This window comes from Eubalaena glacialis, chromosome 16 (genome assembly GCF_028564815.1).
Source record: "Eubalaena glacialis isolate mEubGla1 chromosome 16, mEubGla1.1.hap2.+ XY, whole genome shotgun sequence".
Classification (NCBI taxonomy): Eukaryota; Metazoa; Chordata; class Mammalia; order Artiodactyla; family Balaenidae; genus Eubalaena; species Eubalaena glacialis.
Window position 1 is genome coordinate 86,552,354 of NC_083731.1, and position 11,312 is coordinate 86,563,665.

The following is an 11,312-nucleotide window of genomic DNA, read 5'->3' on the forward strand; positions in this document are numbered from 1 at the left end:
AGTTTAAGACTGTCTGTCAAGGATGGTGAGGGAATTCCTTATGGAAGGAACATTGCCACCTTAATATGACCCAGTGGCACCTCCCACAGAGATGCTCAGTGAGTACTTGACAACTTATTTTATAAAAAATTTCAATACAACATACTAGATACACAAAGAAAAAGAAGTAAAATCAAGTCAGAGGCAGGAACAGAGTGGTATAAAGTCTCTATGAGCATCGATGACAACCAACCACCACATCGAGTAACCACGAAACAGGCGTCTCCTTCACTTGTAGGGAATCAAGGAACACAGCAGTGAAAACAGAGGATGAATCTGCTCGAAGCTGTGCACTTCCAAGTCTGCTGGTTGTGGACTAACCATTCTAATGGTTCTGAACCATTTGGGAAAAACTTCTTGTGTTTAAGCTCTGGCATTACCAGGTCATAAATCAATTTCAGTATGAAAATGGCCAACAGTGCTTTCTTCTTTAATAAACTGACAAATCATGGGTGTTTTGGAGAAGAGGATAAATGGATAGTGGAAGGAGGATATGGCATAAGTACCGTCTGAAGAAATGGACAATTCCCTTGCATTAATTTTTTCCCCAAAGGCAAAAAAAAAAAAAAAAAAAAAGGTAAAGTATTAACCCTCTGAACCCCACCCCAGTCATTTTATCGTGCCACAGGAAAATAATGATGCCTAGCCATCTGGTGATTAGTGTAGAGTCAGCAGTTAATTCCGGGCTTTCTGTAGTGGAGACTGGTGACCAGCAGCGTGGTGGGCAGGCTCTGGAGTCCAGGCAAACTGTGACTTTCTGTCGGTAAGGACTGGGCAAGTTATCCTCACCAGCAAAGTGAGGCGAGTAATTCCGTCTTCTTTGTAGGGTTGCTGTGAGGATTAAATGTGCACATAAAACGCAGCACAATGCTTGGCATGGAGTAAGCCTTCAATACACGTTAGCTCACAGTATCAATGTTTTCTAAGAAAAAGACTCAATCTGAAAAACCGAGTCTTCCCTCGGCTGCTTCTGGTCTAAGAGCTGTTTGTTGCTCTGATGATTTTTCTGATACCCCTCCCCTCCCGACCCCCAGGTTATGTGCTTAAATTGACCCTGTACATCACCGATCATAGCTTTATAATACTTGTACTATCTTTGCTTATTCAGTTCTTTGTCTCTCTGTCCCATTTCCAGAGACTTTCATCTCTGTTTGAAGGAAATGGCCACGACGTCTGGCTTCTTGGAGAATCCCCAGGACCCAACACAGAACACGGTATACTGTAACCGCTTAGCTTGTAGTTGTGGAACGAATAATTCGATATTAAAATCTCGTTCATTTACTAGGTTTAGAAAAGTTCGTGGCCGGTGCATTTAAAATACATAATTTTATGAAGCTAAAAATACCCCTCCCCCCCGCCGCAAAGTCCAATGAAATCAAGTGCAGTGCTTGGAGAGAGGTTTACTGAAAAGAGTAAGGTGTTTGCTTCCAGGGCGTAGGGTCGGTTTTTTCCTTTTGATTCCGTGGGGCGAGTGGCAGGGAGGCCACCCTGCCCGAGTCCGCGCGGTGACCCGGCCCGCCCAAGTGCCCGACGGTGTCTGAACAGCGGCGTCTTTGCTGTGAATAAAATTGCTTTGTGTTCCATAGACACGGACTTCGGGGGGAACCTCAGTGGTCAGCACCACTTATGCTCCACTTTAAAGATGAAGAAACTGAGGCCAGCAAGATGCAGAATTCTTTTTCTGGTCGGGCTGGGCCTAGATGTCAGGTCGCTGACTTCCAGACCGTGTCGGAAGGGTCACCAGATCCTTTAAAAATAATCACGGCGGCTTTAATAGCATCAGCACCTGTTGCTTCAGCTTCCGCAAGACAGGAGCTATTAATCTCTCCTCCTCAAAGCCGCGTTGCTGGTCCGTCGGAGCCTTGTTTGCTTCCTCACGCAGCTGTCTACACCATCGGGGCCAAATGTGGAGCCGAGGCACCTTTCTGCCTGAATCCAATAAATCGCTCTGCCCAAATTTAGAAAGAAAAGCGACACAGATCATCCGGACAGCGGCCAAATCTGGCAAGTCTGCACCCCACCTAGCAGAAGCCCGAGCCCACCACGCAGCCCCAGGCCAGTGACCGGCCGCGGCCTGGACATCAGGGGCTGGGAACTGGAGAGACAAGTGAGTCTAAGTGGCAACTTCAGCGTCTGTAACATGGAGCGCAATTAACACCCTTCTTTGGGAAGTTGTGAGAATCCGAACTGTGAATGCCGCCTACGACCTGCAGTAAGCAAGTTGAGTTTGCCCTTATTGCCGTTACTGCTGTTACTGTGTTAGCTCGAGCGCCGTTGTCTCCCGCGCTCGTTCTACCCGGCAGCCCACGGCCCGCGGCCTCTCAAGACAGAAAGTAAAGGGCTCGCGGCCCCGGGGGTGGCGGGGGCGGGGCGGGGCGGGGCGGCCCCAGCGCGCATGCGCACCCGCGGCGCCAGCTCCTCTTAAGAGCGCAGCGCAGCGACGCGGCGGGCCAGTCGGGGCTGGGCGGGCGGCAGCTGCGCTCGGCTTGTTCCGCAGCCCCGGGGACCGAAACTTCCGTGGGAGGCGCCCAGCGGTGCGCACCTACCCAGGGCGCAGCGGCGTGGGGGAGGGGGAACCAGACGGAACGCGCCGAGGCCGGAGAGCAGAGAAGGGGAGCAAGGCGAGCCGCCCGCCTGGACCCGCGCCCAGCAGCAGCCGCGGCTGGCTCCCGGGACCCCGGCGGGGCGCGTCGGTTCTCGTCCGCGTCCCGGACGCCCGCGTGCGCCGGGAGGATCGACCGTCCGGCCCGCGGAGCGGAACGTGGTGGCTGCACCCGGCGGGCGGCCCGGGCAGCGCGGCCGGAGCCATGCGGACCGAGTTTGGAGTGCAGGAGGCTGAGCGCGGCCGGCCGCTGCACTTGCTGCCCGGAGCCCTGTGCCCGCTGCCCGCCGCCTTGGCCTCTTCTCGCCGCCCGAGGGGGGAATAAAGGCCAGGAGACGCGCCACGACTAGCGCGCAGGATCCCGAGGCTTAAACTGTGCGGCAGCGCCCTGGCTCCGGGTCCGCAGCGGCGCGCCCAGCGGTCCTCCGGCTCGAGCGAGCGTCCCTTCGGGGATGCACGGGGAGGGTCCCGTCGCGGGTGAAGCCTCCGGGGGCTGCGAAACGGCAGCCCCGGGGGCCCTCTGAGTCGCACCCGGAGAGCTCCATCAGCGAGTGCCCACGAGTTCCAGGCAGCCTCTGCTGGGGCCGGGCCGCCGGCCGAGAGAGGGCATGGCTTAGCTCCCGGACGTCGCGGCGGGGGGGCGGGGGCCCGCGCGGAAGGCGCCGCGGAAGGGACACTCAGCGGAGAGGCTCCGGCCTCAGCACCGCCGGGACCGGGGCGCCGGGCCGCCACCTCCCGGAGTCGGCCCTGCGCCCTCTGGAGACGCGCCGCCCGCGCCCAGGGTGGTGCCATGTGGGGCGGACGCCGCCCGGCCGCCTCCTCCCGGGACGCCGCTTCGCTCCTGCGGCTGCTGCTGGCCGCGCTGCTGGCGGCGGGGGCGCGGGCCAGCGGCGAGTACTGCCACGGCTGGCTGGACGCGCAGGGCGTCTGGCGCATCGGCTTCCAGTGCCCCGAGCGCTTCGACGGCGGCGACGCCACCATCTGCTGCGGCAGCTGCGCGCTGCGCTACTGCTGCTCCAGCGCCGAGGCGCGCCTGGACCAGGGCGGCTGCGACAACGACCGCCAGCAGGGCGCCGGCGAGCCCGGCCGCGCGGACAAAGACGGCCCCGACGGTTCGGCAGGTAGGCGGGCCGGGCGAGCGGAGAGGGGAGGAAGGGGCTCTGCCTCGCCGGCGGAACCCGGCAGCCTGGAGAGGGGAAGGGAATTCGGAGCCTGCGACTTCAGGAAAGGGGCTTGGACCGGGAGGCGGTGCCTGCGTCCTGGCGCAGCCTTTACTTTGTGTGGAACGGAACACCGGTTCAGCGCCCTGGGCCTCAGTTTCCCCATCTATCAGCTAAAGAGCGGCTTGGCTTGGGTTTTCCGGAAAAAAACCCTAACATCCAAGGCATGGCGGGCCGCAGCCAGCCCCACGTGCCTCCTGCCCAGGGGTCTCCGTGCCCCGTCCCGGGTCTCCTGTCTCCATGGGTCTAAGTCCGAGGACGGGGTCATGTTTTGGCTGCGCCCCCTAGCGAGAGGGCTGGCCGGGGCACCTGAGGGCTCCTCGGAGGGAAGGCCGCTCCTTGGGGCTTCCTGAGGATGATGGGCTCTACCAGACCCCGGGGGAGAGTCTACCCCTCCCTAAGATGCAGCTCCCCCGCCCCGGCCTCCTTACCACGTCGGACTTGGTAGGTGTGACATCAGAGCGGTGCCAGCCCTGCTCTTTGTGGCCTTGATTCCTTAACTGTATTTTTTCAGATTGCCCAAGTTGGAGTTGGAGAAACAAAGGCGTGAAAGCATTTGATAGGTTCCACTGCCTCTGCTTGTCACCAGTCTCCCAGATGCCTCCCTCGAGGGCCTATCCCAGAATGTGTTTGGGAGGGAGGATGTGGTCCTGGTGGAGGTGGAAGGGCACACATGGCCCGGAGGGGCGTCTCCGCCCGTTATGAGAAGGAGAGGACTGTTTATATTAATACTACCCGCCCCGAGCCCAGGGTTCCAGTCGCCTGAGCGGGGGCCCCGCTGGTCCCTGTTCACAGAGCTGGCTGGGGCTGCTGAGAGGCAGCTCGTTTCCGTCCTTCCCTTTGCAGTCACGCATTTTATTAGCTACTCCTACTGGTCGGCTGCTGCCTTGACTCTGAAGAGGAGAAGGGAGGGTAATTCCAGAAGAGGTGCCGTCTTACAAGGCAAGCGCAGCATAGCGGGGTGTGTGGCCTCCCGAATAAACCTGGGGGGATGAGCCATGGGCACACCGCTTGACTGCTTTCTCTGTGTGTGCCAAGTTGGGCTTTTGCTGGCCTCCTAGAAGTTGGGCTGACTGTGGACAAATCAGTAGGCAGCCGACTTCTCAAGACGCCATGGTATGTGGGGATGCTTTCTAAATTCCACTTTTGAATCTTTTCTCCTAAAAATTCTGTACTTCTGCACTCAAGAAGGACAGCACATGTCTAATTAAGCAGAGCCGAAGGCTTGCAGGAACACTGCCTTCTCTGCCCTGAGTTATTTACTCTTCCAATTAAAATCCTGGAAAGAGAACAGTGATTTCTTCCCAAAACTCATTATGTGGACTTAGACTGCTTTGGGGGTGTTTTTTTTTTTTTTTTTTAAACTGTTACTTGTTTACTTGGTAACATATAGGGCTGGTATCTTTAATGTAGAAAATGAAGTTTTCAATTATCAGCCTTTGGTTACATACTTGATAAAGTATGTTTTACTTACGAGGCATCATTTCTCCATGGCTCCGTGTGGTACTATGCTCTAGAAACACTGACTGCAGGAATATCAGTTCTGTCCAAGGAGCGTGATTAGAACGGCTGCTGCCCTAGGGGACAGAGGGCGTTTCGCGTCTGTGACTTCAGGCGAGGGAGAGCTGAGCGTCTCCCTGGACCACGAACTGGCGCTGCCCTTTGCCAAGACCAGCGGGACCAGTCCCCGTCCTCGTGTGGCGTCTAATCGAATAGTCAAGGAGATGGGCAGGAACGTGTCAGAAGACATGGGTTCTTGGTCACATAGGGTGGGATTCCACAGACCCCTCCCTCCTGATTCCCAGCCCCCATCAGCCAGTGTGTCCAGCTTCTGAAACCCGGTAGTGCTAGGCCCATGGCACCCCGAAGATCTTTTTAAGTAAAATAATTGAAAACTGGAGCTCGCTACTGACTTTAGGAAAGTGTTTATTTTTATCTTGACAGTTTTATTTGCTGGAATAAACCTCCCTTGTTAAGTAGGATGCCCATTGCTTTTTGGCTCTGCGGGCTTTCCCTGTGGTTCTTCACACAGAATCCAGTGTCCTAACTCCGGACCTGACAGCTCCGCCTCAGCCACGTGGTCCTGCCTGGGGCCTTGGCTCACTGCGGGCTCTTCTTTCTGGAACAGATGTCAAGCCTGTCCTCCTTGGTACCTTGTTTCATGCTGACCCGCTGCCTGGACGGCCTCCCCCCTGCCAGGCCCACGTCCCAGGGACCAGCCTTCAGCTTGTCAAGTGTGTGTGGAGGGCTTTTTTTTTTTAAATTTAAAAACCCTTCTTTGACCTCTGTACCTTACAGACTCTTTTTGGAAATGGTTGTGACTAGGGTCTGCCCTAAATTTTTGATTTCTTTGCCTATGAAACAAGAACCTGCGAAAAAATGGTCAAAGAGGTTTACGAGGAATGTAAATAATTTTCTGGGGGGAGAAAAGACTTTGAAATAATTTCAACTCATTTCTGTGCAGACCCTACAAACGGTTTGTTAGGGTAGACTGAAATGTGGGCAGTTCCATTACTCTAGGGATTTTAGAACAGTCTTAAACTGTTAAACTCATATATCTGCTAAACTGGGTCTTTGCCTCCATGAGCGTTGCAGGTGGTGAGTCTAGCTGGCAGTGTTAACAGCTTTGCTTTGGGGGCTGATCCCCGGTGCCTGTAGGCAGGCCCTACTGCGCGCCACCCCCATCCCTAAGCACTTGATAAAGGACGGTGCTTCCTGTGTGCGGCCGATAAGCGCACACGCCAGCCCGGCCCAGGTTCCTGGCTTCTGGGTACCGGCGTTGTTCACTTACCCATCTCCGCTGCCCATCCCCGATTTTTCCTGCATCCTTACAGGAAGTCATCACAGTATGTCTCTCTGCTTTTCTTCAGTCCCCATCTATGTGCCCTTCCTCATCGTCGGGTCGGTGTTTGTCGCCTTCATCATCTTGGGGTCCCTGGTGGCCGCCTGCTGCTGCAGATGCCTGCGGCCCAAGCAGGAGCCCCAGCAGAGCCGGGCCCCGGGGGGGCCCCGCATGGTGGAGACCATCCCCATGATCCCCAGCGCCAGCACCTCCCGAGGCTCCTCTTCCCGCCAATCCAGCACGGCCGCCAGCTCCAGCTCCAGCGCCAACTCGGGGGCCCGGGGGCCCCCGACCAGGTCACAGACCAACTGTTGTTTGCCCGAGGGCACCATGAACAATGTGTACGTCAACATGCCCACAAACTTCTCCGTGCTCAACTGTCAGCAGGCCACCCAGATTGTGCCCCACCAGGGGCAGTACCTGCACCCCCCCTTCGTGGGGTACACGGTGCAGCACGACTCGGTGCCCATGACCCCGGTGCCCCCGTTCCTGGACGGGCTGCAGACGGGCTACAGGCAGATCCAGGCCCCCTTCCCTCACACTAACAGCGAACAGAAGATGTACCCAGCCGTGACTGTGTAACGCAAGGTGAGGCCGGGGTCCTGTACCAGACAGAGGGAGGCAGAAGCTGTGGGCTTGGGAAGGATTCTCAACGTGGAAGTCCCAGCGTATCGCTGGTGTTTGTGGCACGATTCTGTTGGATGGCTTGCTTTGCCCCCAAACTGTATGAAAACATGTTTCTCCAAATTAGCGTTTCTGGACATGTTTCATCCCAGTGCATGATTGATTTATGATGGAGAAGAGCATCCCCTGGAGATGCCTGTATCGTCGCCAATGGTTGTGTGACACATGTGAGCCCTTAAGTGCCCTTGAGGTGTGGCTGTCAAAAGAATTTTGTAAACTGATGAAGTGTTTTTATTATTTCGTTACTGTTACTTCTTTTTTATGTTTTATTGTATTGGTACAAGATCAGAATAGTTGTTCCCTCCCTTTTACCTGGGCCAGCTTCTAATAAGCATCCAAGGTTTTAGGGGGGATGTAAAGAGTACAATTCTTATAAAAGGAAACCAATTTGGACTCTGAGGTGAGTCCTTGATCCAAGCATTTCCCAGGCACATCTTAATTCATTGTAAAAAGATATATATATATTGTCTATTTTTGTGCTTTTTTTGGGTCTATTTTGTGCTTTTTTACCTTGTGTAGAGATCTTATTACAAAGTGATTTCCTACATTAAAAAGAGGCTGAAAGAAATTGTATAGTTACTTAACTGATGACATTTCAGAACTCTGGGATTATTTTAATCTTGAAGTAGTTATGGTGTAGTAATAAAACCATTCAGCCCCTTCTCGATTGTATCTTTTAAATTTCTGACTTTACATTGACATCTGAGAAGAGTAATAAAGTGTTTTCATATTGAAATCATAAACTCTATCACCTGCTCCTTCTCCAAATGACTCTTAATTTTGCTGTGTGGTATGGCTTGGCATTTCACTCTGTTTGGCGTTCAGACCTCCGTGTTCATATAGTACTGAGTGCAGGTAATTACTGTTGTTATAAATGAACGTCAGCCTTTCTGCCTAGATCTGATAAAACATTTTCTTGTCTTCCCTAGAAAAGCTCAAAGAAACGCTTGCAGAGAGAGATACTTAGTATCGCTCCTCAGCCAAAATCTGAGACTTGGGATGAAATTTAAACCACAGATTCAATTTACTTCGCAAATCATAGGCTTTTTATACTGTCGTTATCAAAATGTCTTGTTTTTCAGGCAAGAGAGACTATCAAGTTGAGAAGAGCTTTTCAAAGAGATATTGCCTTTCTTCCCCACAAAGTTAGTTCTTGTTCTCCTCTCTCTTTTAGTCCTCAGCAAGCACTGTATTCATTACCAGTGTTCTGAATTATGAAATTCAAGTGAATTTATTTGTGTATTGTTCCCTTACAAGAAATAAGTTGAAGTGTGTGCCAGTAAATTTCCAACTGCTAGCAAAACCAAGATTTGTAATTAAATGGTTGTAAGGTATGGTCTTTTACACATATTTATATCTGTATCTATGGTCATCTGTCTATGATCTATCTACCTTTTCTATCACCTGTCTGTATCTCTGTCTATCTCATGATTGAAAAATGTAAAACCATTGTTGGCAGTTGGTGTCAACAAAGATACCCCATCAAATCTTTTAATAGCCAAAGGCAGGGGAAAATCATTTTACTTATTAATAAATATTTTATGGCATGAATTCCTAGGGGAGTTGGGTTTTTTCATTTTCATTCTACTTGGTAATTTTTCAGATGGTCTATTAAACCTGTTAATAGGGGAAAATTGCTAAAAATCATAAACATTGCCTTCTAGAACAAAGAGCCTACCTTTAAAAGTGATTGATATCTCTGAAGTCGATAGTATGTTCTGAGTCAGTGGGTATTTTACATGCTCCATGGGAAACGTTGACAGCACAAAACAAACAGTTCTTTTGGGGTCATTATATTAGGAGGTTAATGTGTGTTCTGCACCTTATCTTTGATGGAGGATTCCAGCTTATCTAAGGAAGTAAAGTTCTTAGGAATTTGGAGGTGAAAGGGGCCTTAGAGATCACCCAGCCTGGGATTGGCAAACTTTTTTTTTTCAGTGAAGACCCAGAGAGTAAATATTTTAGGCTTTGCACGTTGTCTCTAAAACTATTCAGCTCTGCCGCTACAGCACAAAAGCAGCCACAGAAGGTACATAAATGAGCATGGCTGCGTTCCAATGAAACCTGATTGATGGACACTGAAATCTGAATTTCATATAATTTTCACATGTCACAAAATATTCTACTTTTGATTTTTTTTTCCCAGCTATTTCGAAATGTAAAAGCCATTCTAAGCTCTAGGGCTGTACAAACCCAGTGTGCCAGATTTGGCCATCAGGCCATGGTTCACCAGTCACCAATGTAGTCCACCCTTACCTGGTGCTAGAGTCCCCCTGCGACGTTCTCAGCAGCCTTTTCTAAACACAGGGATGGAGAGTGCTTGCTTCTCCATACAGGATTGTCTGAGTGTAACTTCTTTTCAATATCATGATTCAAGCACAAGTGCACTTTAATAAATGAAATGAGTTTTTCACTTAGTGAATGCTACTTGGGTCTTTCCAAAAAATGTAACATCCCTAGAAGCAACCTCAGATCTCTTCAATTTTCATCAAAACTGGAGAAGTTCAGTTGATGAAGTAAGAACATTCAAATACCTGGTTTCGGTATACCTTCCTTACTGTCAGGAAATCAGAACCTGTAAGGTGTAATGTGCACCCCGTAGAAATATTGTAAACTGTTGGAAAAACAAAAGGAGCACGTACAGCTAGAGAATAGTTTGCCGTTGCACGTCTTCTGTATGGAAGCCTTCAGTGTCGGTTGGTTCATGATGGTTCACGGGGGGCATTCTGTATCCCGTGTGTAGGAAAGTCAGACCCTTTGACTGCGAGGAAGAATGAACCAATTCTTTGTGTCCACCTAAGAGCCCGGAAACTCGGCATCTCCTATCACTTCTGCTGCCGCTGGGAAAGTTAAAATTTAACAAGAATATCAACATCCAAAGTGGCGAGAAGACCATTAAGACAAATACATGCATTTTCCCGGCATGTTTACTCTGCGATGCTCAGCTTCAAGCCAGCCTTCCGCCTCTGATTAGCCTCCTGGAGGAGAGACTAAGGACATATTCCATCTATTAAATTTACCTTGAGCTCGTTTTCTTTCAAGATTGCACCGTTTTATTCCATGAATTCTGTGACTTGGATTTTCTCCGTGTTTTGTTACAAGTTAGGATGTAAGTTTCCTCCAGAAGCATTTCCTGAAGAACCCACGAAGGTGAGAACGGGGTTGGCAAGGCAGATCGGGGCAGATGTTCACGAAGGGACCGGACACGGGGAGAAAAGTTGAAATGGTGCTACAATTGGGGGTCAGAAGGTTTGAATACCACGCTCTCTCCTTGGGTGGCCCCTACCTAGTAACAGCGATCACACTTCGTCCCTTTTTCTCTCCGAGGCTTTTTCTGTGTTTCCTGCAGATTCGCAGCAGTCTTTTGCTTACATACCATCTTCCTACCCCACACGCCCTCAGCTGTTCATTAACGTGGTTTAAACGAATGCACAGCTGCTTGCTTTTAGTTGCTTAAGCTTCCTAAGTGCCTAAAAGGAACACGTTTGGTTCTTATTAATGGACTTTAACATTGTGACTTCCCAGGAACTTAGCCTGGCCCTCCTGTAGCCTGTCAGAACTGCAGCACTGACATGAGTCCTGGGTGTTTGATCCCACTGCCTATCTACTCCCAGCCGGTGCCTGGGGTCGGCGGGGGCAGACCTGGGAAGAGGGGTTTTGCAGGCCCAGAAACCAGACCGACCCTGTCAGTCATCAGGACGGAAAGCAAGCATCCCGGGCACCTGCCCGCCCTGCTGGACTTGCTGAGTTGCTGCCCGGTGAACCAGGTGTTTCCTGCAGATTCACAGCAGTCTTTTGCTTACATAACATCTTTTTTTTTTTTTTTAACTTTTTATTTTATATTGGAGTATATAGTTGATTAACAATGTTGTGATACTTGCAGGTGTACAGCAAAGTGATTCAGTTATACGTATACATGTATCTA

The 11,312-nt window shown here is 51.2% G+C and overlaps 1 protein-coding gene across 1 annotated transcript; it reads left to right on the forward strand.

Annotated features, from left to right (window-relative positions):
* The first annotated feature begins 3,334 nt into the window (after positions 1-3,334).
* SHISA2 (shisa family member 2) lies at positions 3,335-8,938 on the forward strand. Its single transcript, XM_061170761.1, has 2 exons — positions 3,335-3,762; positions 6,732-8,938. Exons 1-2 carry the CDS (start codon positions 3,432-3,434, stop codon positions 7,283-7,285), a joined length of 885 nt encoding a protein of 294 aa, XP_061026744.1. The 5' UTR covers positions 3,335-3,431; the 3' UTR covers positions 7,286-8,938.
* The last annotated feature ends 2,374 nt before the right edge of the window (positions 8,939-11,312 follow it).

Excerpts from the sequence above, each read along its gene's own strand:
- SHISA2 (XM_061170761.1), top strand. The coding sequence starts at position 3,432 with ATGTGGGGCGGACGCCGCCCGGCCGCCTCCTCCCGGGACGCCGCTTCG. Across the intron at positions 3,763-6,731 it reads CGGCCCCGACGGTTCGGCAG|TCCCCATCTATGTGCCCTTC; the intron begins GTAGGCGGGCCG and ends GCTTTTCTTCAG.